Source organism: Zophobas morio, unplaced genomic scaffold (genome assembly GCF_036711695.1).
Source record: "Zophobas morio isolate AGI-343-1 ecotype UQ-CSIRO unplaced genomic scaffold, CSIRO_AGI_Zmor_V1 ptg000021l, whole genome shotgun sequence".
NCBI classification, from domain to species: domain Eukaryota; kingdom Metazoa; phylum Arthropoda; class Insecta; order Coleoptera; family Tenebrionidae; genus Zophobas; species Zophobas morio.
The window spans coordinates 9,556,303-9,583,612 of NW_026972126.1; the positions used below are offsets into that span (position 1 = coordinate 9,556,303).

Consider the following 27,310-nt stretch of genomic DNA (forward strand, 5'->3'; position numbering starts at 1 on the left):
TAATTAATAGGAGTAATAAATAATATTATAAATAAATTATATTAAAACCATGAACAGTTAAAAATCTTAATATAAATTCGTCAAAGTTTCTAAACATTTCAAATTGAAAAATCGCTAACAAACTGATTTTTGGTCGTTGGGGGAGGGGACTATGGCGTCGAATGCGATTTCACTTTGTTTAAACACTTACCTTTTATAAAATTAACCTCGCAGACGAGGCAGCCAGCTAGACTACCTGATGCACGGCGGCAAAAATTAGATATTGCTGATAAACATTCACATGAACAATGATAAGGATAGAAAAGGTCTCAATTTGAGTGTGTCGTTCGTGGCGTTGGTTTATCTCGATTAAAGCCAAAGTTTTCTGAATTTTGACTGTGATCAAATACATTGAGTATTATAATTACAAGAATGGGAACAAATAAAATTTAATTATACACACTCTCATTAAGAATTTCAAACTACAAAGAGACGCTGTATATTTTTATTATTCATAGTTTTTAAATGACGTCATCGACTTTTGAAAGAGGATGAACAAATAAATTAAATCGTTAAACCGATAACCAAAATTTTACGGTACTATTTCATTTTTAATTTTTAACTTGGTGTTGCACTTAAGGGTAAAAACAGAAAGGACATTACGGAAGGAGAAAACTTACAAACCCAAGGTAACTAAAAAATTCCCATTTTTAAAATATTTTAATGTGCATAAAAACAAAGTATTCTTAAAAAATACTACCCTAAGTTTGGACTTAATCTAGATCAAATTCTCACTTGATACCTGAATAGGCAAGGCACGCGATTGTCATTCAGATAAAACAATGACTAGAATTGATTAACCAAACACAACCAATCATTTGAAGGTATCCAAGCCTAATCTGTCCTGTATCTGATTGAACCTCTCAATATACTTAGACAACATACCTGGACTGGTCAAAGCGGAGTCACCTAACACCCTAAAATCAACAAACCCTTAATATTCATCTCTAACACACACAAAAAAATACCCACCTATTTGTACTCCCTCCAGGTCTCCCTACCTCCTGCCGTCTTTGATAACCCGACGGTTCCAACTTTTTCTTCCCCAAAAGGTCAACTTTCGCCACGTCTTGACTAATTTTCGTCGAACTTGCTTTCGGCTGCGAACTAAAAACCCTAAGGGCGGACGGTTCTTTAGATGGCGGCGAGCTCCCGAACCAAGGCATATCGGTTTTCGGTTGATTTAAGGCACTTTTCGTTGATTTATTTACATTCGAGGTAAAATTCTGACTAGACACGGGTTGGCCCACTTGGAATTGTACTTGCTGGTTCTGCGCTATTCGTTGCTCGGATATTCGCTTGCCTGAATGCCACCGTCTCACCAGGTACTTCATGCGGCAAACGGACACCACCATCACGGCTACACACCTTGAAAAAAAAAATAATAACAATAATAATAATAATACAAAAGTGACCTATTTCGTTTCACGTACTTAAATCGATTTTGTACAGGCCTTCGTTTCGCCCTTTTCCTGTCTAAATTCTCGGAGCCCGGTATTCTATGGAGGGGCTCGTTTTGGTATGTTTCTAGTAAGGAAATCAGGTACCGCTTCTGCCAAGCTAACGCTTTTCTGTAGCTCTCTGAGCGTAAATATTTGGCGAATAAGAAGTTGGCTCTTGATACTGGATCATCAAACGGAAGATTGTTAGTTTTGCGGTCTTCTAGAATGGCTATTCGGTCTTCAAGTACGCCGTTTTCGTATCTTAGTCTTTCTATCACACCCATCATTAATCTGTCGTTTTTGACGATGTCGTTTAGTTCGTGAATTTTTGCCATAAGTTGATCTGACACGGAGTCAGGGGATTTTAGTTTTTGTTCTAATTGTTTTATTAGTTTCTTATGTTCCAGCTGCATGTCCTCCTATAACAACGTAGCAATGCAAGTTGTATGATTAATTTCAATCAAGACTTACCATTAATTTTTTGTTCCTTGCTGCTTCGTTTGTCTTCAGTTCCAATTCCGCTTTGGTTCTGTCTAATCTATCTTTCAATATCTGCTCGCTGTAAGTTACTTCTGATAATTTACTTTCGAGCTTGGTGATATCTTCAAGTTTTGTCGTAATTTCAACTCTAGTGGTATCTTGAAGGCGTCCAACTTGAAGTCTCAAATCTGAGTTCTCATCTTCCAGCGTAGAAATAATTTTAGATAGACCTCTATACTCATGGTCTATCTCTGGTAGAGAGTTAGTCTTTGAATTCAACATAGAAACTTTCTGTTTCATCGACTTCAACTGACTTTGAAGCTCAACCCTGTCGCTCTTTTGTGATCTTAAAATTCTATCAAATTCAACTTCATTCTGTAACGCTTGCTCGAGTTTTGTCCTCAACTCCCCAATCAACATAGCATCTTCGTACTGAACCTTATCTAACTCTTTCTTCACGTTTTCATACTTATGTTCCAACTCGTCGCACCTCTTTTCCACTAATTCCTTATTTTTAACTAGCTGTTTATTAACAGATTTCTGTTTCTTCAACGATAATCGCAAAGCTTCCAAATCTTCACTTTCCATTGAGCCGTCGCTAACAGCATTGATTAGAGTAGAATCTAAGTAAGCTGAGTAATTCAGCTCCCTTTGCACTTGATCAGTTATATCTTCAATGGATTTCTTCTCAATTCCCAAAAGCTGTGCCTTCAATTCATGCAACTCGTCATAGAGAGTAGAATTCCTTTTCTGTTCTTCCCGTAAGCGTCTTCCTAAGTCAACCACATTACCAGTCTCTTGTAACTTATTTTGAATAGTTTCCAAATTGACATGAAGACTTTTACTATCTACTTCCATCTGATCAATAATCTTGTCCTTCTCAGCAAGAAGATGTTGCACGTGGTTCAACTCCTTACTCACATCTTCATTCTGTTTCTTCAATTTAGCCACCTCTGCGTCCTTCTGTTTCACAGTTTTGTCAACACCGTCGTTCCGTATCTTCAAAGACGCAACATCGTCTTGAAGCTTCTTCAATTCTTCATTTTGTAGTTTAAGAGTTTCTTCGTGACTCTTCAGCTCGCTCTCTTTAACTTTCAAGGTAGTTTTCAATTCAGATTTAAGTTTTTGGAGAGATTTCAACTCTTTTTCTCTCTCCAAAGCACGACTTTTTTCGTCTTCCAGTTCTGCCTGACATGCTCTCAACTCTTCCTCTCTTTCGGTCAATTTGCAGCGCTGAGACGCTAATTCCAACCGTATATCTTTCATTCGTTCTTCATTCTCCTTCTGTTCTTCGTGGAAGGTTTCAGTGGCTTTCTTCAAACTGGCTTCGGTTTCTTCCAAAGTGATTTGCAACTGTTCTACGTTTGCTTGAAGATCTTGAAGTTTTTCGAGACGAGCTTTGTAGTCTTGAATTAATTGGTCTTTTTCGGCGATAACGTTCTGAAGATCGACGACTTTAGTGGCTTCTACTTCATCTTCGAACCGAACGTGTTTCGCTGTGGAGTTGGCTTTGGCCTGAGGTACTTGTAGCGAATAGAAGAGATTCGAAGAAGCGACTTTCTCGATGGTGGAAATTTCAGGCTGGCTCTCTAGGAACGCTGTCTTGTCGTTACGTTTCAAGGGAACGATTGGAGACAGCTGAAGACTTTCGCTCGAAATTTTCTCTTTTCTACCGTGCTCTAAATTTTCTAAATCGATTATATCATGGAACGATATACCCGACAATCGCAATTTATCCAACGACTCAATTTCCTTTTTATCCAAATTGAGCGAACTAAACAGTTCCAGCTGTCTTTCAGTCTCCTCCAACTTCTCCCTCAATTTCTCAATATCGCTATTTTTATCCGAAATTATATTCTCCACCAAATTCGGCAACATCTGCGCCTCTTTGTCGATTTTCGATTTGAGTTTCAGGTTTTCGGAACGCAGAAGCTCCAACTGCTCTTGCATTTGGACTACCATGTCGTCTTCTTTGTTGGCGGCTAGTTCGTTTTCGCGGTCTTCCAGGCGTTTTTTGGTCTCTTCGATGCTGGTTTTTAGCTGTGATATCGTTTTGTCGCGTTTCGATATTTTTTCTTCTAGGGATGCGATGGTGTTCTTGAGATCGTAATTTTGTACTTCTAGGGAGGTATTGGTTTGTTTTTCTATGTGTTCCGCGCGGATTCTCTGTTCGTCGAGGCGGATCTGGAGGTTTGAGATTAGGACGAGGTGGTCGGAGGTTTGTTTTCGGAGGATTTCGCGTTCGTTTTGTGAATCCTGGAAAGAATGGTAATACGCATAACAAGATTGGTTTGGTATTACAAAATCTAGAATCTCAAAAAGTTTTTTTTGTAACTAATACAGGGATGTCTAAAGAAGTTAATTCCGACACAGTTGCAAGTCGATCAAGTAACATTTATTGTACTATTTTAGAGAATGATGTATGACATATAAGGTGTTTCATCTCAACTAGTTTATAAAATTACTCAATGAATAAATAAAATGTAATTTGTGTGTGTAAAATTTCAGAGAGATCGGTTAAATAAAATAGTAAAATTTTATTTCCAAAAATTCTCCATTCATATTATAAATGGGGATACACTAATAAATCATCATATTATTTTGCACATTTTAGGAGCTTAATATATCTTTATCCAATAAAATCGACAACAGACGGAAACGGAAGACCTACTTTTTCTTATTCTAGGAGCTATAAACGTAGAGAAAATAGCTTATGCACAGGAAATAAAAACAAACGTTGTTTTCTGTTAAAATTAGAAGTGCTAGGATTATTTTTATGATGGGTCCACGTTGATTTTATTTTGTACATTTTTATCGTTTAATTTGTTCTTTAAACAAAACGTAGTTCTGCATTTACATAATGTCAAAAAAGGAGAGAATATAACGAAGTGACGTGAGGCAAACTTGAAACACGAAAATCCAAACAGATGTAACAGATGACAGTGAATCCGCGCATATTTAAAAAATAGACGATGAAGTAATGACTAGAGGGTTTTTTTTAAACCCTTTTTAGGGGTAATACTGTAAAAACTTGTTAAGTTTAACGAGTCTTAAATTTCAAATTTCCATAGTAACGAGTTAAATTCGTAAATAGGTTTAATTCAGTATTGCCCCTTATATCGAAAAAAAGCTAGGTGACATTCTATCTAACAGACAAGGTGGTACGGAACGGACCAGTGTGATTCGCTGAATTTAGCGTCTATGTGCCAGTTCATTCTTAAAAAAAAACATGGTCTTCAATACAAAAAAAATATCTAACGTTATTTAAACTGACTTTCCCTCACTCCTATAGTATTCTACTATATGATGGAAAATACCACGTGAGTGTTAATGTGTGTGATTTTTTTGTGAGGTTGGCAACATATTTAGAATTTTATGATGGCACGCCTGACGTCGAATTCAAATTTTGGGCACCAATTCAGTAGCTGTCATCTTCTCAACGGGTTTTATGAGAACAACTGACAATAATTCAGAATTGCCAGCCCAAAAATTTGATTCAAACATTAATAGTCACCCGGTACAAATACAACACAAATCGCCTACTAGGCTATGAACTTTATTTTTTAAATAATGTTGGCATTGGAGTTGTTTGACATTTCAGTTGACAGTTATTTGACCCGAACTGTCAAACTGGATAAGGAACGTGTTGGTGTTGCCAGTAGCAATATTTTGGAAATAAATTTCATAGCCTACTAGAGAGCTTTTTTCGATCATAAGGTATTTTGATGAATCAGTTGAAATGAAACAGTTCGCATAGTTCGTAAGGGAAAATAAATACATATTAAACTGTTATAAATTCGGTTAAACCCATAAAATAAATCCTGTAAAATTATTACATAGAACTTCCAGTGCTTCTATGGTCAATGTTTTATTAAATAATATTAAATAATTTTTTGTGGAGCTTCATCAATTTTTTACTAAGAACAATGACATAAAAATAATGTTGGCATGCCCGTAACATTTTAACTTGTAAAATATGATTAGTTTTAAGGAAATTAGATGAAAATTTGCCAAAATATGTAAAATGTTCACACTCTACTTTTTTACTTCTCACTCTGAAGACAGATCTTATTAGGCTCGTAATCTCCAAAAATACTAGACCAATTATGTAACTGAGCAACAGTATTTTGACAAAAATTTCGAAAAAGTCTCTGTGTAATATTAAAAAAAAAACTGTATATTCTGCTAGGTTAACTTTGCTTTTTTACTTCTCGAGCGTAAGCGAAGAAAGTATTGTAATCGAGTCCGTCGGCCGACTCTCTACTTTTACGTTTTCTCGATCTTTCATGACCCCTACAGGACGAAGAAATAGGTCTCCCGTTTCCGTCTGTCTGTCTGTCCGTCTGTCCGGATTATTGTCAAATTTTGTATTTATATTAGGAATATCATGTAGATGGTAAAACGCTAACCAAAATTTCTCTAATCATCCCCATCACTAATGCGATGACGTCACTTCAAAATTGTACATAGCAAATGGGTTTTAAATTGTATAAAATAACAGTCCTAAACATGTAGTTTATGACTCCGAATAGAGTTTTTACCCGAAACGTCCAGATTTTTGGAAAAAAAATCAAAATTATAAAGCAACATTTTGCAATTTAATTTTGAATCTGCTAAACCGAATGCTTTGAAATCTTGCATATGTTTTAAGGTTATAAAAAGCATTATAAATTTTTAGTCAAAATAGATTTGCTTATCCCTACCAAAAAATTTATGACGTCAGCTCAAAAGTTTGCCGAATAAATCCTATCTAAAATGTACAAAACAAGATGAGTCTCTACTTATAATTTACCATTCCATTCATATTTTTTGGATTTGCATATACAGGGTGACTCAAAAAAAAATGAATGCGTAAATTTATTTTATTGTTTTAATCAGGAACTACAAAACCGAATGCTTTGAAATCTTGAAGATGTTTTAAAGTTATAATAAGCATGGTAAATTTTTTATCAAAATGTATTTGCTCAACCCCCTAAAAAATTGATGAGGTCACCCCAAAATTTTGCTGAATTAATCCTATCTAAAATGTGCAAAATATGATGAGTCTGTACTTGTGATTTATTATTCCACTAATATTTTTTGGATTTGCGTATACAGGATGACTAAAAAAAATTATCATTGTATTTCAGGAGCGAGGGAAGTTCTGTTGAAACAATTTTTGACCAATTTTTTTAAACAAGTATAAGCAAAGAAAAAAAATTAATTGGTGAAACGGGAAAACTGAAAAATAATTATTCGAAAGTGTATTAACTATTATTTTTCATGGGACCAGAATACATACACAGGATAAACATATTTAAGCTCCTACAACACAGAATCCAATCAACTCCTGAACAACCAATAGGTAATTATTGAGAGAATAAAGTTTTAACATAAATGATCAGATTTGGCACACACGTAAAGTGTTATAAATTAAGTATTATACTGCGTTATCCCTCTGGAGCATTGCATACAGATGCGTAGAAATCCTGGAAGAATTGGGCACCTACAAGATTTCCTTTCCCTATGGTGACTAGCGCTGAAGATTTCTTGGAGGAATTGTGTATATAGTAATACATGGAATAAGATGCTAAGGTTTTTTCGAATCCAAAATTTACAACAGCATCCATTAAACTCAGTAGTTAACTTTAAAATAAAGAAAATCTACAAGAAATGAAACCAAGAAAAGTTTTAATGAAGGTTCCAGTAAAACAGAAAACGTTACGAAATTAATATCGAAATATTTAAGACATATAATGATGAAAATTGGCGGCAACGTGGAAATTTGTGTTTGAAATATTTGACGACAGTAACACCATCTGTTGTGAATATGTAAAACTGAGAAAATAAGCGAAACTATCATTTCTTTATGTTTTTTAATCTCCTGAATTAAAAACATTGTCTTGATAAAAAAATTCACGTAAGTCTAGTTCCTAAGTAAAAAATGTTACCGTAACAACAAGATCTTTTTCTTTAGTTGTATTCGATATTTTTTGTGTATGTTGTGTATGCGTTATAACGGGTGATCAAAAAGTTTTCAGATTAGAGTTGGCCAAGAAAATATTTGTCATGTCTTTGATTAAACTATAAATTCATGCATAACCTTTTTTTTTTATTGACATGATAGGTTATGCATGACTTTTACAGTTTAATCAAAGACAAGACAAATATTTCCATGGCCAACTTTTATCACCCTTTACATATTGCGGTGGACTGATTTCAAAAATCAAATTTCGTACCGAAAAAAAAAACAACGCTGCGGAAACCGCAGTGAAAAAAAATTCTTTAATGACGTAGTCAATCATCCATGATTTACCGCGTTTTGTGAAATAACAAACAAAAACACACTTAGCTTGGTAATGACACTTTTGTAACGACAGGGAAAATTCTAAAAGATTACTCACTTCCTGTTTTTTTGACGTCACGCTGTGTGTTGTAGTGCTAGTGTAAACACGTGTTAAAAATTAGTTCGTGGAGTTTTGTTTATCATTTCACGAAAGGGGAATTATTTAAACAAAAATGAATCGCATCGACGCCACTGTCTCTACGAGTGTAGTTGGTGTAATCTCTACTCCATATTTTAAAACAGTTCTTTAGTGGTATTTAAAAAATTGGTCTAAAGTTATTTAGACAGAACGTCTCTCGTCCCTGATTTTTTGAAAAATTATAAAACTAAATTTTGGGAATTTTATTTTTTATGACAACCCCTGTAAGTTAAAATAAACATGTGTGGACTGTTAAAATACAGATAAAGAAGCATGTTGTGGGTATGTTTAAAGTGACTCCTATAACAAAATTTTGTATTGTCGCCATCAACATTTTATTAGCAAGGACACAGATATATTAATTTCAATAAATATAATGTTTCATCAATGAAATAAATTTCCTCATTCATTAATTTTTTGAGTCAGCTTTTATAAAAAATATTATGCACTAGGTAAACCACAAGTATTTAAATTCATTATACACACATACTTTGTATAAATATTTTAGATAGTTATTCAGCAAAATTTTAAGGTGACGTTATCAACTTTTTCGGAGGGGATAAACGGATAAATTTGATTAACCATTTATCATGCTTACGATATCCCTCAAAGAGTTTTGCAGTTTCAAAGCTACAAAACATTTTTTTCTCAAAAATTTGGACGTCTAGGTTAAAAACCGAACACGGATTCATAAATCATAAGTACAGGAGTATCTTATTAAGTAAAATTTAATTTAAATAGGTTTGATTTAAATACTGTTACGTGATCACTGAATCATTACTTAACATGACAATTGATTAACGTATTGCAAGTCTGTTTAATGAGTCGTCAGAGTCACACACTTTTAACTGAACCACGACCACATTTTTTTTTTTTTTTGAAAAACGGGTTTTATCCGCTTCAGATTAATATAAATGATGACCACACAGATAGTGACTTCATAAAAGCGTCAAAATTTTTTCTTTACTATTATATTTCTGTAAAGTAAAAAACAGTGTCTTAAATAACACTCCTGAAGCTTTTTTGACTTGAATTTTTCAATTCTTCGATTTTACGTTTTTTTTCAGTTTTTCGATTTGCAATTTTTCGAGTTTTTCAATTTAAATTTTTTATTTTTTCAATTTTCCAACTTTGAAATTTTTCAATTTTTAGATTTTGCAATATTTCGATTTAAGTTTCTCGAGTTTTCAATTTATAATTTTTCAGTTTTTCGTTTGTTTTTTATTTTCATTATTTTTGCAATTATTCGATGCTTCATTGTTTCGATTTTATAATTTTTTGTTGTTTACATTTTTTATTTCTTCAATTTTTTGTCTCTTCAATTTTTCGTTACGGTTTTTTATTTTCTTCATTTTTAAAAATTGTCGGTTTTTTATTGTCCTGATTTATAATTTTCCTTTTTTGAGTGTGAAAATTTTCAATTTTTGAATTTTTCGATTTGGAATTTTACGAATTTCATTTTGAATATGGAATAATAATTATAACCTTTTCATTTATTTAATTTTTCATTTTCTCCATCTTTCATAGTTACAGTTTTTCAACTCTACAATTTTGACGATTCCATTAGTTCTCGATGTTACAATTTTTGGGTTTTTCAATTTTTCTATTCGATTCGCTTTATCTTCTTACCAATTTTTCGATTCATTAACATTTTCGATTTTTTTTCTTAGAGGGTACATCAATTGCCAAAATCAGTCTTATCTTGGCAAATAATATAATAATAAATTAAATCAAATTTTGGTTAGGGTTTTGCTATCAACACAGTATTCCTAACATACATGTAAAATTTGACATCACTCTGGCAGTTTCATAGATTATTATCTATCTACTAAACATCGACACAGCCAGACGACAAACAGACGTAATCTAGGGGTAATGAAACGTCGAGAAAACATAATACATATATAAACCAAATTTATTTCACTGCTTTTCCCTCTCCAGGAAAGAGAACTAAACAATGTATCCTCCATATTTTGCATTTGTATCCATTCCACCAAACAAAAAAATATTGGTCGAAGGTTATTTCGACAGAATTTCTTCTTTGACAAATTATAAAATTTGATTCTGCGATTTTTGTTTTTTGATAACTTCTCAAAAGTGAAAACTAGTGACACAAATACCACCTCCGCAGCCCCTCAATATTATATTATATTCTCAATTTCTCAGTACATGTTTAACTTCTACCGTTTATGTTTATACTTCGAAATTATTCGACTATTAGCACGTTCAAATTAAAAGGATCAGCGGCGGCATTTGTGTTAAAATAAAATGATTTGATTGACTTTTTTTCTGCAGCGCAAAAAAAACTGGATGTCCAACGTAAAGATTCATAAATTTGTAAACATTTCAGCAAAATTGTAAGATAACGTTAACATTTCGAGGGCATAATCGGACAAATTTTGATTTACCAAGTTTTCCAAAACGATTTTGCAATTTTAAAATTAAATTGTAAATTGTAAATTTTATTATTATAATTAGCCTTCTTTCGAGTCAATTAATCGACTGCGCATCCACCACTCGGTGCTAAGCCACCGCGTAAAATCTGTTGGTTGTACTATCATTTGTATTATTAAAGGAAAGTTTAAAACTAAATATAAACGTTAATTACAATTATTTTAATACTTGTTTTTGCAGAAACAATGTTTTAAATTTGAAAACGGACATCTTAGATTAGTTGAAGAACTACTACAATGTTGTTTTTGTGCCAACTTTCCATCCCTTACTTTATGCATAACTAACATAAAACGTGACGGCCAAAAAATTTGCATTATTGCAAAAGCTCTTCACGCTTGGACTTACCTCAAGATCCCTCTTCAAAGCCAACAACTGCAACTCCAAATCCCTAATCCTCTTAACCGCCGCATCCTCAGCCCTCGAATGCCTCATCAACTTCTCCTTCAATCGCGCCAACTGCTGAAGAGGCACCTCGCACTCATCATACACCGACCTATCCTGATGCACGACATCCCGAATCGACATATCTTCGCTCGGCGAACTGCAACTCGTCGACACGGCCGAATGCAGCCCTTCCAGTTCCTTGGTCCGCTTATCAAGAGTGGTCTCGAACTCGCACAACTAAAACCAACAACCCAGTAAAAACACCCCCCGAAAAAATTCCATCAATTACGTGATTCTTAATCTGCTGCAGCGCCCCTTCGCTCCCCGCGATCTCGCTGCTCAGCCTCAGCTTCTGCACCTCGCTCTCGAGGCTTCCGACGTACTGATGAAGCTTCTCCACGTCCGAAACATCGCGCGACGGCTCGGTCGGGCGCGTCTCTTCGTCGTTGTTTTGGTGCTTTACTATGAGCTCCAATTCGTCGACGATGTTTCGTAACTCCTCCTCGGCGGTTGTTTTTGTTTTGACTTGGTCCTCGAGGTCGCGGATGATGTCTCGGAGTTCGTAAATCTTGTCGACGGCTTCCTTGTGCTCGTCTTCGACCTCTTTGCAGCGCCTTTCTGCGGCGTCAGTCAGTTTCGACATCTCGCGCAGCTGCTGTTCCAGGTGCTCGACCTGGAAGAGATATTCCGGTGATTATTTTCGGTGGACGCGAAACTAGACGCTCACATTTTAACAAACACGGACGGGATATGTTGCCAAACATTGAAATGGACGTAAAGACGGGAATAACTCGCGACGAAAATAAACACAGTCGTCTACCTTTCTCAGTTTTGTTCGTTGTGGTGTAGCGGGAAGAACTTCCTGTTTTTAATCGGGGAACGCCGGGAAACTTCCGAGCGTGTACAGGATAAATGAAAATTTTTATGTTGAATGGCATATCTCAGGCATATCCCCCTTTTCGTTGTTTCATTTACGAAACTCCCGAAACTCGGAACATTTGGCAAAAATATAGTTTTAAAGCAAACATATTTTTCTTTTTTTTTTGACATGACTTCCATCATTGAATAAAGAGTGAAATAATAAATACTAAGGGTCATAAGCTATTAAAAAAAATAGACGATCAAAGTTGAATGGCTTTTTGAAATGCATAACCTAAAATAAATTTCAACCACACAAATAAAGTGTTCTGTTTTTAAAGCACAACACACATAGATATTGGTTTTTTAAGTAGGTCACGCTGTAGATTCTTCCATATTTTATTTCTTAAATTACCGTACGACGTTGCCAAGCTACTCCACTTTCTTTGAAACTTTTTAACGATGCAAGTAACAATAAAATTGAGCTTTGGTCTACAAAGGGTTTATACTTAAAAGAAACTAACATCTTAGTTTCCTCACGTAGAACACTCTGTATCTGCATCTTGCTCTGTTTTTTTGGTCTAATTTTCATTCTTGTTAATATTAGTATCATATTAATACTATTAGATATTATTTTAACCCCGTTATGATTTTTTGTGGGCCTCTACATTGTTTAAAAATTTCAAAAAAATTGGAATACCGTGGTAAATTTACATTAAAAACAAAATATGCTAAAGCTCAAGACACCAATTAGGGCGATCTCCGACCCAAAAATACTCTACAAGTGTCCCATTTAAAATTCCGCAACTTTATATCTTGGAAACGAATTGAAATTCTGTAAACGCTGTTGTTTTTAGCTTGTTACTTTTCAAACCGCGATTACAATGATCTAAAACACTTGTGTTTATTTCATTTTCAGTCGATAAAAAATTGTCCTAAAATTATGAATATAAAAACAGTGAAGTTAACCATATGTTCTAACTGTCGTCCTTCACACTGAACACAAAGCTTCTAACTAGTTCGCGATTTGGGGCGGTTTATTAGAGTATCACGTGTTAAAGAGGCACAAAACATTCCTGATTCAATTTTTTAGTCTTCCAAATCACGCAAGGGTCGCAAATACGCCAATTTCTTATGTATCACCACAAAAATAAATCTAAGGGCCCTAAATATTTCCCACTTAATTTTCATAATAAATGTTCTATACAATTAAATAATTGCAAACATTTTCGAGGCAGCAAAGAAATATTTCTAATCGTAGATTCGAACACTCTACAGAATGAAATTCAATCTTCATCTCACAGTAAATAAAATAAGCCAATGAAATTTAAAAGTGGAAGTGTGTGGGATTAGTTTTACCTTTTCTGACTATTTTCCACTATTTATCAATACAATCCTCCAATAAAATGATTGATCAAAAAGAAAAAGAGGTGGGCGGTGTCACTTTGGAGTTTTTTTAAGCTTAAATGCGATATTTGATAAACTAAAAGGAGTGATCGAGAAGAAAACCGGGTGGGTGGGCGGGGCCACTTTGAGGTTTCTTTTAATCGTAGGTTCGAACACTTGACAAAATGAATTCAATCTTCATCTCACAGTAAATAAAATAAGCCAATGAAATTCAAAAGTCAGGTGGGTGGAGTTAGTTTTACCTTTTTTTATATTTTCTCGACGTTTCATGACCCCTAGAGTACGAAAAAAGTAATTTCTCGTTTCCGTCCGTATATTTATCTGATGTCTGTATCGATTTTTATTAGACACGTAATCTCCGAAACTGCTGGACCGTTTGTTGTCAAATTTTGTATGTATGTTAGAAATAGATATCATGTAGATGATTAAATGATAACCAAAATTTTGCTAATCATCCCCACCCACAATTTGGTGACGTTATTTCAAAGAATTCTGTGTTTATTTTTGATAACGGTACAAATTTTTGCAAAAACATAATGCATACCGAACAACCTTCTCGGGGGCCCCAAATGTCTTTTTTTTTATGTGAAACCTTCTCGGGGGTCCCAACTGTCTTTATCGCTTCAAATTTATATTATTTACAGTTAAAACTCATACAAAACATGTAAGTGCTTTACATAAATGTAATCATAATTTAATAATCTATCAGAATTTGTTAAAAAGATATACACTGCGATTTAGAAAAATATATGTTTGCGTCGCGACGCCAATGTCATACATGCGTCATATTTGCAATACATTAAATTAAGCTTCCCCTTCCAAGCCAAAAATAATTGCGTTTACAGCGAGGAACTGAAGAATCAAAAATTGAAAAATCTTAACGACTAAAAATCGCGAAAACTGAAATATCAAAAAATCGAAAAAAGTTTTAAACAGAAAAATTGAAAAATCAAAAAATTGAAAAACGGAAGATAAATTGCCGAATCAAAAAATTTAAAAATTCCAAAGCTGAGACATCGAAAAATTGAAAAATCAAAGACCTGAAAAATCCGAAAATCGAAACATTGAAAAATTTAGTCATCGAAAATGGTAAAATAAAAAAATCGATTAACCGAGAAATTGAGACATCAAAAAATTAAAAAATCAAGAAATCGAAAAATCAAAAACTTGCAAAAACCAAAAATAGAAAAGTTGAAAAATATAGTAATCGAAAATGGTAAAATCAAAAATCGATTAATCGAGAAATTGTGACATCGAAAAATTGCAGAATCGAAAAATTGAAAAATCCTAAAACTGAAACATTGGAAAAGTGAGAAATCAAAAAAGGAAAAAATCCGGATTTTTTTTTAATCTGGACGTTTCGGGCAAAGACTCAACACGGAGTCATAAACTACATGTGTCGGACTATGTTATTTTATACAATTTAAAACCCATTTACTACGTACAATTGAAGTGACGTCATCACATTATTGCTGGGGATAATTAAACAAATTTTGGTTAGCTTTTTACCATCTACTTTTTCTACAAAATTTAACAGCAATCGGTCCAGTGCTTTCGGAGATTATCTATCTAATAAAAATCCGGGACGGCAGACAGACAGACAGACAGACGGAAACGGGACACCTATTTCTTCGTCCTCTAGAGGTCATGTAAAGTAGAGAGTCGGCCGACGGACTCAATTACAATACTTCCTTCGTTTACGCTCGAGAAGTAAAAAGGTTATGCATGACTTTTACAGTTTAATCAAAATCATTACAAATATTTCCATAGGCAACTCTAATCTGAAAACTTTTTGATCACCCTTTAGTAAAGCTAATAAAAATCATCAGTGAAATTACAACTTTAGAATAATCAGTTAGGTAATTTCGTAGAAAAATAAAACAACGAAAACATGAAATTCGGCATTTGCAATATTTTAAAAAACTTTTTTTTAGCACAGTTCTTACGTCGTTGCCATATTATTCTAATTTTCTTGAAATTTTTTGGATTCACAAAAAGTTGCAATAGGGTTATTTAAAAAAATCTATGTTACAATATTTTGTAGAGGAATAAGTAAAGGTAGAAATTTAATCAAATTTTAATCTACCGCGTATTCATAAAAAATATAAAATATCAATATTTCAGTTTTTACTTCCCGAGCGTAAGCAAAGGAAGTATTGTAATCGAGTCCGTCGGCCGACTCTCTACTTTTACGTTTTCTCGATCTTTCATGACCCCTAGAAGACGAAGAAATAGGTCTCCCATTTCCGTCTGTCTGTCCGTCCGTCTGTCCGTCCGTCTGTCCGTCCGTCTGTCCGTCCGTCTGTCCGTCCGTCTGTCCGTCCGTCTGTCCGTCCGTCTGTCCGTCCGTCTGTCCGTCTGTTGTCCCGGATTTTTATTAGACAGATAATCTCCGAAAGTACTCGACCGATTGTTGTGAAATTTTGTACTTATATTAAGAATATCATGTAGATGGTAAAACGCTAACCAAAATTTGTCTAATCATCCCCACCACTAATGCGATGACGTCACTTCAAAATTGTACATAGTAAATGGGTTTTCAATTGTATAAAATAACATAGTCCTACACATGTAGTTTACAACTCTGAATCGACTTTTCCCCGAAACGTCCAGATTTTTGGAAAAAAAATCAAAATTATAAAACAACATTTTGAAATTTAATTTTTAATCTGCTAACCAGAATGCTTTGAAATGTTGCAGATGTTTTAAGGCTATAAAGAGCATCATAAATCTTTAGTCAAAAAATATTTGCTTATCCCCTCCAAAAACTTGATGACGTCAGCTCAAAAGTTTGTGGAATAAATCATATCTAAAATGTACAAAATATGATGAGTCTGTACTTGTGATCTATCACTCCATTCATATTTTTTGGATTTGCATATACAGGGTGACTCAAAAAAATTAATGAATGCGTAAATATATTTTATTGATTTAATCAGGAACTACAAAACCGAATGCTCTGAAATCTTGCAGATGTTTTAGGGTCATAAATAGCATAATAAATGTTTAGTCAAAATATATTTGCTTATCCCCTCCAAAAACTTGATGACGTCAGCTCGAAAGTTTGCCGAATAAATCATATCTAAAATGTACAAAATATGATGAGCCTGTACTTGTCATTTATCACTCCATTCATATTTTTTGGATTTGCATATACAGAGTGACTCAAAAAAATTAATGAATGCGTAAATATATTTTATTGATTTATAATCAGGAACTACAAAACCGAATGCTCTGAAATCTTGCAGATGTTTTAAGGTCGTAAATAGCATAATAAATGTTTAGTCAAAATATATTTGCTTATCCCCTCCAAAAACTTGATGACGTCAGCTCGAAAGTTTGCCGAATAAATCATATCTAAAATGTACAATATATGATGAGCCTGTACTTGTCATTTATCACTCCATTCATATTTTTTGGATTTGCATATACAGAGTGACTCAAAAAAATTAATGAATGCGTAAATATATTTTATTGATTTAATCAGGAACTACAAAACGGAATGCTCTGACATCTTGCACATGTTTTAAGGTTATAAAGAGCATAATAAATGTTTAGTCAAAATATATTTGCTTATCCCCTCCAAAAACTTGATGACGTCAGCTCGAAAATTTGCCGAATAAATCATATCTAAAATGTACAAAGTATGATCAGTCTGTACTTGTGATCTATCACTCCATTCATATTTTTTGGATTTGCATATACAGGGTGATTCAAGAAAATAAATGAAAGCGTAAATTTATTTTACTGATTTACTCAGGAACTACAAAACCGAATGCTTCGAAATCTTGAAGATATTTTAAAATTATCATAAGCATGGTAAATTTTTGATCAAAACGTATTTGGTCGTCCCCCCTAAAAAATTTATGACGTCACCACAAAATTTTGCTGAATAAATCCTATCTAAAATGTACAAAATATGGTGAGTCTCTTCTTGTGATTTATCATTCCATTCAAATTTTTTCGATTTGCATATACAGGGTGACTCAAAAAAATTAATGAATGCGTAAATTTATTTTATTGATTTAATCAGGAACTACAAAACCGAATGCTTTGAAATCTTGCAGATGTTTTAAGGTTATAAAGAGCATAATAAATTTTTAGTCAAAATATATTTGGTTATCTTCTACAAAAAACTGATGACGTCAGCTCAAAAGTTTGCCGAATAAATCGTATCTAAAATGTACAAAATATGATGAGTCTGTACTTGTGATTTATCATTCCATTCATACTTTTGGATTTGCATATGCAGGGTGACTCAAAAAAATTAATGAAGGCGTGAATTTATTTTATCGATTTAATCAGGAATTACAAAACCGAATGCTTTGAAATCTTGGGAATATTTTAAAGTTATTATAAGCATGGTAAACTTTTGTTCAAAATGTATTTGTTCATCCCTCCTAAAAAAATTGATGACGTCACCCTTAAATTTTGCTGAATAAATCCTATCTAAAATGTAAAAAATATGATGAGTTTGTACTTGTGATTTATCATTCCATTCATATTTTTTAGATTTTCTTAAGAGGTGGTTCAAAAAAACTAATGAAGTCAATTTATTTTATTGATTAAATTAAAGGCAATACTTATTATCAGTATTACACCCCAACCAACCCAATTTGGTAGACGCAAAATTTGTTAAAGGAAAAACTCGGTTGAAACATAAGGGTAGCACGCTTATTTACATCGACTTTAACATTACAGACCTGCATTTGTTTTATGCGCTCACTTGGTTCCGCGAATGTGAAATAGACATGTTTATAATCAACCAATTGTGAATTTCACCGTCAAGAATTAAAATAAAACCCAATGTTTTATATAATAAGCGGAAGTCGAAGCAATAAAACCGATGGTCGTTTTGTTGACAGTTTCTCTGTTTGACTCTCACGTATGCTGTTACGCCTGTCATCTTAAATTAAGAATGTTTATACATACACGATTTTCAGTTGCCTCTGATACGTATACGTGAGTAAATTGTTTCGTTATTTTATTGATTATTACAAATCAATATTCAAAACGACCCAATTCATTTTCCCGAAAATTTGAGAATATAATAATTTTATTCTTAGTATTACACTACATCTATCCCAACTGATATACGTGTCCTTGCAAAAATGTTGATGACGTCATCGCAATTTTTTTTAAATTCCCACTACAAAAATGTAATGAGAAAAAAACACAATAGGCATGCAGTCGTCAAGTTTCCGACAGCGAGGGAAGTACTGTCTAAACTCTTTAGACCAATTTTTTTTTTAATAGAACACCTGTATTTCACTGTATCTTACTCTATTTTTTGTGTTCACTCTTCTAAGATGTCTGTTAAAAGAGTAAAAAATTGCAGTATCGATCAAATTTAAATACAGAAAATACTTGACAAAAAAGAAAAAGAACAAAAAATAGAATAGGATGCACTAATAACATATAGGGTGTTTTATTCAAAAAAACTAAAATATCGATATTTGAAAATTATAAGGATTTTTTAGTAAACACTGTATATGAAAGTTGAATTTAATTTATAGCACAACAAAGCGCGTACCTTTATTTATCTCCCCACAAAATATTTAACAGATTTAAAAAATAACCCTACTGCGATTTTCTTTGTAAAGCCTTCTTTTGGTAAAAAATTTCAAGAAAATTGCGATAACGTGGCTACGTTGCATCAGAATTTCAAAAATAAACTGTGGCTTTAAAACCTATAGAAAAAAATATATAGGATGTTTCATGTAAAAAAAAACAAAGCTGTTTGTTACACCTAAAAACAAAACACTACCTAGTTAAAAATAGTTTTAGAGTTTAGTCTCAACGTTGGTCTTCGAATTTTTTTTTTCTATTTCTAAAAATTATTGAGGAACGCGCGTTTAGTGACTCATCCTGTATATATATTTTATTTTATACGAGTAAATTGAAAGTTTTCAACTGTAGTTAACTGAATACAAAACTAAGCAACAAAAAATGAACGACTGGTCGTTTGAACTACTACCTACCGAATTTTTTGAATCACCAAAAATTTTATAACAAGAAATTTTGACTGAAACTCGAGCGTCAAAGTAACAATGTGCCGCCGACTTTATGCGTCATTTTTTGATCACCTGTAAAAACTGTATATGCAAATTTAATTTTATTATTATGACAACAAAACGCATACTTTTGCGTATTTATCTATCAAATACTATTGTAATTTTAAAATAAGGGTAAAGTGAGATTTTCCTAACATAATTTTGTAATGATGTTATCAAATTAGTAGTAGGGACAAATACACCAATTTAGCAAAGTACATTGTAACACTAATAACAACAGCACTCTGTTACTAGAGTTTCAGGAACATAGGATAAAGCGTTTTTAACTTAATCAAGAAAATAAATTGCTGTCCATTCGCCATTTTTTTAAGACCTGTATAAACAGGTTTATATTGCAAAATTTAAATTTTTGAGATGGCGTCATCCCATTTTTCTGATTAACGGTTTACTATATCCAGATCTAGATCTGATATTATTTTAACAAGGTTTTCATTAACAACATAAAATTTTCGTCATTACAACGTTGCTTTATAAAAACGATATTAAAAAACTAAGCACACTATACATAGAGGGAAGCAATGCGAAAACATTAAAGCGACCAAAGTCACTAAGCAGAGATTTTCAAGTTTAGTGTGATTTAAAAATTACTATTAGTTTAAATTTTGAGATCCCAAACCTATAAACTCAAAAGTAAATTTTGGAAAATTATTTTTTCCCAGTGATCAAAACTCTAAATTTAGTAGCAGCAATATTGCAAAATTTACTGAAATGTTCTTTCTAGGTCCATAACTGTTTATTCAAAACATAAAAAACTACTACCTGTTGAATTAAGTTGGTAACAAGTAAAACTCCTCTTGGGCTTATTTTTACACTGACAAGTTAGTAGTATAAAAAACTTTGAATTTGAAATTTCATGACAAAAATGTAAAAATAAAATATGTAAACAAAAACGTGTTTTGAATAAAAACCACAATCATCCTAACTTCAATTCTTTAGCAGCAACAATCTCCCTAGACATTGTTGTTGTCTTGTGGTCTTTTAATTTTTAACAGATAATACATTTTCAGTACAAAATAATTAGCTGACGGTTTTAAAATTGTCACACTTTTAATTGCCTCCTCAATGTTTCCCAATTTTTTGAAAATACATTCCACTAACATGAAAATAGTGAAAAACTGTGATATAAATTTTGAAATACTCCGGTAGGAAAAGCCTGTATTTAAAAAATATTTTCGCACAATTAAGAGTTGTTTTGCACTTTACGTCATATTTTAATCCAACTTACATTTAGAAATTAATAATTAGTTTAAAGATTCTTTAAAATTTAAAATGGCTCTTGTATAAAAAATATATCTGAAGAAAATAAGGTAATAACGTAATATGTAATAGTTAATAGAGTTGTATAAAAACATTGCGCTGAAAATATGACCATACAACACACCTGCGCAAGCTTAAGTATTTTTACTTAAAACTCTATTTTAGAGAGGTCATCATGATCGATTAAACAACCGCTGGATTTTATTGCTCCTATCAAGTTTTATGACTTTACACAAAAGAATAGTTATTTTGGAAACTAAGTTCCACTGAAATAAAAACTTTAAATAGCTGTAACAGCGCATAAAACTTCATAGATATTTCATTTATTGTGTATATTTCTTGTATGGGATAAAAAAAAATAACGAAGTGCTACAAAACGAAAAATATAAAACAAGCTGATAACACATAATGCTGCCACTATAAAGTTCACAAAATTTGCGAATTTAAATATAAATCATAAATAACCACCACATCTTTGAAAATATTTAAAAAACGAGACATAATGAAATAACTATTAATTTTTAAAATGAGTAAATCAAGTCAAGACAGTCGATCTACAATCAAAAGAAGAAAAACCATGCACACCACGACTAATTTTACCACAAAACTAGAGCTACAAAAATTAGAAAAAAAAACACTTCCAGAACTGATGTTCGATCGTATTGTAACAATAAAAACTACAGAGTAACTCAAGCTACGAGTGATCTGTTAAACAGCTCCCACAACCAGGTAAACATGCTCGTTAGTGCATCGAATGGTGCAAAGCTTTAGAAGCGGATGACAAACCTCATTCGTTATACGCTCACAGCTGGCCCTATCCTTCTCTCTGTCCTTCAATTGCTCTTTTAACAAATTGATCTCCTTCTGTGCCTCATCGCGCTCTTGTTCGCGTTCGGCGGCTTGCTCCTCCAAAAACTGACAAGTTACTTTGTATTTCTTGTCGGCGGCCTCGATCTGAGTAAAACACGCTAATTACTAGCCACGCAGCCTTATTCACCATCAAAATTAAGCAGTGGTCCATCTCCAACGTTTCGTCAAGAATAGATCCGACATCATACCCCACTTTACTTATTAGCGTTTTTACAGTTTTACGAAAATTTGTTTACCAATTAAAAAACAATACACTAAAATAAAGTGTGGTATGTTTTTGAACAAAACTACTACAACAAATTCTAATTCGCGATCTTACCATCTTCAACTGGCACTAGCTAGATACTAACAACTGAATTCACAATGTCAACACCAATGCGGACTAGGTAATGCGAATATAATTTTGCTTACGATACATAAAGGCGTCTGTTACTCTGTCGAAAACAGATCCATTAAGACCCTAACAATACCTACTTATCAAGAAAAATCCTTTCAGAATTCACAACAAAGCTCGGTCTGAATCAATGAGTCATTAAGCAATGGCCGCAGTAAGCTCCATGATCATTCCTAAGCGATGAAATGTTATGATGATCACCAACTTACTTCATTTCCTAGTCAACGTTTTCACCCCGTTTTCAAACTAACATTCATTTCGGAAAAACGTTTATGATATTAAAAATGAATTAAATAGTACAAACCTGCTGTTTGTAGTCATCCCGTTCTCTGCGAGCCTCTTCAACAATTTTATCGCCAACTCTAGCCAAATCTTCTATTAAATGCATCGTGTTCGTGTCCAAACCACGGGGACTTTCGCTCAAACTTCTTACCTTTTCTTGTAACACAGCCAAACTAGCTACCGCTTCGGCTAAAATTAAATTTAAAATTAAAAATCGATTGCTTTAAGGTGTACAAAATATACAAAGTGACGACAAAGTCTACGCTGGAAGACATACATATAGGTTTATTTTTTAAAGGATACATTAGTTGTATAATATAATCGAAAAAGTCGTCTAGTAGGCATGAAATTTATTTTTAAAACAATGATGTTTAACCGTAAATGTCAAACACGTGGTGCGGCCAACATAACTCTCTTAGCATTAAATTTCAAAAGTTGCTGGACGACTTTTTTAAGGGACGTTTCCTCAAACTGTGAAACTGGTTGATAGTTATTAATTCATCTTCGATCAGAATGTATTGGAACGAAATAAACATAATATTAAATTTTTTTATAATTTTCCACGATAATTAAGAGTTTTTTTTTTGTGAAGAAAAAGATATGTTAGTCTCAAGTAATTTCTCAATTCTAAATCCTGTTTTTCAAATATCGATTCCGCTTGAACTGTTTTTGATTTTAAATTGTAATTTGGCCTTGAAAAAAGCCAGGCCATAAAAAGATTACTGAAATATTAAGTTTCACTTTTGTTGTCAAAATAAACCAAAGTAGATTAGTTACCCAACTAAGTCAAATTTCAGGTCAAAAAAGTCGTCTTTTAAGAACAACAGTTCTAAAATCACACTTGGTGACCTTATCATCACTCTGTATAATAAACATAGAGCGGGTCTTATGATTTGGCTCAGGTTGCTAGTACCCCAGTTCTTGTTAATTTGTTTTCCAATTATATAATTTCCCCATTAAACTAATTACTGTCAAAATTTGAGGATTCAAGCACAGTCTGCATTACATTGAAACAACCAACACTGCACTTTGCAACACTATAACTATACCTACAACATCAAAAAATGTGTCTTGAAATCAGTCCTCATAAAATCAGGTTTGATTTAGTTTCCACACATGATTTTAGAGAAAGTGAAGATGAAAGGTCGATTTATAAACTTGTCGCTCGCCCACCCGCTCTACCTCAATTGTGATGTTTTTTTTTTTATTCGCGGTGAACCAAAATACTTATTTCTTTACAAAGAATTAAAAACATGTTTTTGAGTATCGCTTTGTTCAAAGAATACTATGTATGTTAAGAAAAAAAGCAAAATATAAATCCCGCCCACCCACCCCATCTCAATTATGACGATTTTTTATTCTTAGAACCTTAAAACACGTTTAAAATGGTAAATTTTTTCGTAAGGAAATATGGATTTTGCAATTAAGCTCCGCCCCAAAGTCTGCCAATTAATGAAAAATTCATTACTATTTAGATCAGGGCAGATATGGGTGGGCCTTAATCTTTGGCTTTCATTTTTTCTTAATATGCAGAGTATTTTTTGAATAATACGATACTCAAAAACATGTCTTATATGGTAATTACCTATAGAAAAATAAGGATTTTGCAATTAAATTCCGCTCCGTTGGCTCTCGACGATAAAAAAAAATCATCACAATTGAGATGGGGCGGGTGGGCGGGGCTTATATTTTGCTTTTCTCTTAACATACGTAGTCGTTTTTTCAGAACAAGAACCTTAAAATATGTTTAAAATGGATCTTGCAATTAAACCCCGCCCCTCGATCTGACAACGAATGAAAAATTCACCACTATTTTTTAATTTCTCCTAGAATTTTGCAGTTAAGCTCCGCCCCCTTGGCTAACGACGAATAAAAAAAATCATCACAATTGAGACAGGGCGCGTGGGCGTGGTTACATTGTGCCCTTTTTTTCCTTAATATGTGTAGACTTATTTCGACAATAAGAAACTTAAAACATGTCTAAAATGGTAAATTTTTGTAATAATCAACTTAAAGCTTCCATTTTTTTTCTACAACCCCTTTAAATACGGCAAAACTTGAACAACAAAGTTACTATTATCAACGGCAACTTTACAACGGAGTTTATAAATGACAATTTTCAGCTCTAAAAGCAACGTCAATGGGACCACCAATTGCAACGGAAACTTCAAGTATCTATGTAGGCGCTGTATTACTCAAAACTTCTCAAACTCCAGTACAAAAAAAAATATATATCTAGTTATTTAGACTGACCTTCCCTCACTCTTAAAGTACTTTATGATAGAAAATAACAGTCGTCTGGTAAGCCATGAAATTTATTTTCACAAGAATGATGTTGGTACTACAGCTATTTGATACTTTTATTTGACAGTTATTTGTCCGAACCACGAACGCGTTAGTGTTACCAACATAAATTTCAAGCTTGCTAGACGTCTTTTTATTCGATCATATGGTACTGTTGAGAGCACAGAATCTCGGGCAAGGTTTTTAAAAGTAAGGTTATGGTACGTAAGGATTGTTTTCACAAGTTATGAAATGACATCAGTGTCCGAGATTTCGTGCTCGCAGCAATACAACTTCTTCTTTAGAAAAATTAAAAAAACTGATACCGTGAATTTTATTTTATTTGTAGTAAAACCTACAAGTAAAAATGGTAGGTTAGAATATATTAACTTTGACATACCTACAATGTAACATTAATCTCAATTTTTGCGAGAATTATAGAAGTTATACGAACTGTTGTATTGTTGTCCCTGCATTTAATTTTTCAATATGTATATGTTCTTCAAACAATTACACGAACTATTTTAGTATAAAATGTTAAATTTTATTACTTCGTGGAGCTTCCTCATTAATTATTGAAAAATAAAGAAAACACCAAAAACTTACAACGTATTTTTTAAACAACCATGAAGAACATATTTTTCACTACTAAGCGAAACAAATTAAAAATAGTATATTAAAAGTATATGGCAAATCAACAGTGATAAAACTGGAAGTGTATTTGATCATTAAAGGCAACGAGCGATAAAAAAACTTGAACAAAACCTCTATTTACTTGTTGATCGTGTTTTGTCACTAAAACGTATGTCTGCATTTACATCAATACATGTCGAAAAAGTGAGGTTATAACGAAAATTAATTAATAAATTTAGAACAAATAATGAAACTGCCCTGATTTTTACATGAACTAAACGATAGTTGCGACAAATGACAATGAATCTGCGTATATTTGATAGTTCTCTGACACTTGCGTTCCCGAAAAAAAAGACAATCAAGTAACTAGACTGAATCAACGCTGATTAATGTCTGAAAAAATTAAAGAAGACCAATATGTGGCTCCTTTAAGGAAAAATTTTGATTTTGCAAACTTTTTAAGCCAACACCGGGTGTCTCAGTTTACTTTTTCCACTTTAACATCCAGTTATTTAAAAAGATGGCAGTTCAAAATTTAGAACGGTCAATTATCACAAGACAATGCACAAAATTCTGTTAGCGTTTAACCTTTTTGGAAATAATATCTTTTTTTTTTTTAATACATACATGTTTAAGCGTGTTAATTATACTTTTATTTTTTTCAATGGTGTATCAGTTAGTATCTCTGCCTTATTTCGTCTAGTTCTCTAATATCTCAGATTTTTAAAATACCGAAATTTGAAATGATTAAATGATATAAAAAGATGTACAAAATAACTATATAATACACTAGCTGACCCGGCCACGCGTTGCTGTGGCTAAAGTTTTTGTTATATTACATTATAGTAAACAATCTAAGAGGAACAATAAGAGAACATCAGTCACGGAGTCCACTATGCTTTTTCACACAGATGGTATTTGTAAAAAAATATGGTGATCTCCTTATTTGACTTTCTACTACTATAACCCTTTAGTACAATGAAATTATTTACGAACAAAGACGAAAATGTTGATGTTGGTATACAAATTCACTGGATTGAGATTTGAAGGGGAAGTACGTTGAACACAATATTTCGTTCACTACAAAATAAATTTAATTAATTTTATAGCGTCAACAACACGTGGTAATTATGCTGTTAAAATGTAGCTTATATGACACGTTCGTAGATTTACCATAGCAGCGCCATCTATTGATTACTTACTCAACCCAGTCGAAAGGTATCGACATCTGTTAGAATCATTTGGAGTTAACAGATAATTGTGACTGTCAAATAATAACAGTGCGAATTTTATTATAATCGGTTAAGTGGTTTAGGAGTCCATTGAGGACAAACATTGTGACACGAGATTTATATATATTAAGATTACAACTGTGATGATTTGTTCGCAAAATGACATCAACTTTTTAATTACATACGTAAGAGGATAATTATATTCTTTGAGTGTTACATTTTTTATCAGTGACTTAACGCCATTTTGAAATATATCACCGAAAAGAGGGAAAAAAAAAGAACTATTTGAAACACTCACAAGTACTAAAAATCCAACACGGATTCATAAACAACAAGTCCAAATAAATTAAAGAAAATTTACTATTGTAAAATTTTTAGATGACATACAATTTGAGGACAATTTACTAAAAAATCGACACAGACTACAAAAACAAACAGATAGACGGAATAACCAAATGCGATATAACGTGAAAACTATACTGCTTTTACACTATTTCTGTGTTTAATTTACGATTCCAAATTTCAGACTTTTGTCAGTTCAAATAATTAAAATAAGTAAGCTAAGATATGACAACTTAAAAATTTTAAAGCGTTAAGCCAAACGAGTTACGTATTAAGAATTAGATAGAATTTTTTTAACATCATTATCATCTTCATATCATTTTTATTTGACGCACTTAAAAAACAAAACGCCATAATAATTTTCGGAAAAATTTAAAGTGATATATGCTATTCGTACATTCATTTTATAGGTTTC

At 32.8% G+C, this 27,310-nt stretch overlaps 1 protein-coding gene across 3 annotated transcripts in view; it reads right to left on the reverse strand.

Annotated features, from left to right (window-relative positions):
• Nucleotides 1–686: 686 nt before the first annotated feature.
• Nucleotides 687–27,310, reverse strand: part of LOC135131567 (pericentrin) — a 39,637-nt gene continuing 13,013 nt past the window's right edge. For 2 of the 3 annotated variants that reach the window (XM_064059378.1, XM_064059377.1), the window contains 8 exons: nucleotides 22,428–22,594; nucleotides 21,646–21,813; nucleotides 11,553–11,936; nucleotides 11,225–11,500; nucleotides 1,953–4,217; nucleotides 1,473–1,900; nucleotides 1,012–1,407; nucleotides 687–956 (listed from right to left, as the gene is read on the reverse strand). In XM_064059378.1, the coding sequence (XP_063915448.1) occupies nucleotides 854–956; nucleotides 1,012–1,407; nucleotides 1,473–1,900; nucleotides 1,953–4,217; nucleotides 11,225–11,500; nucleotides 11,553–11,936; nucleotides 21,646–21,813; nucleotides 22,428–22,594 (4,187 nt within the window). In that variant the 3' untranslated portion in view covers nucleotides 687–853. The remainder of the gene's footprint in view (nucleotides 957–1,011; nucleotides 1,408–1,472; nucleotides 1,901–1,952; nucleotides 4,218–11,224; nucleotides 11,501–11,552; nucleotides 11,937–21,645; nucleotides 21,814–22,427; nucleotides 22,595–27,310) is intronic. The other variant, XM_064059379.1, reaches the window with a different exon arrangement.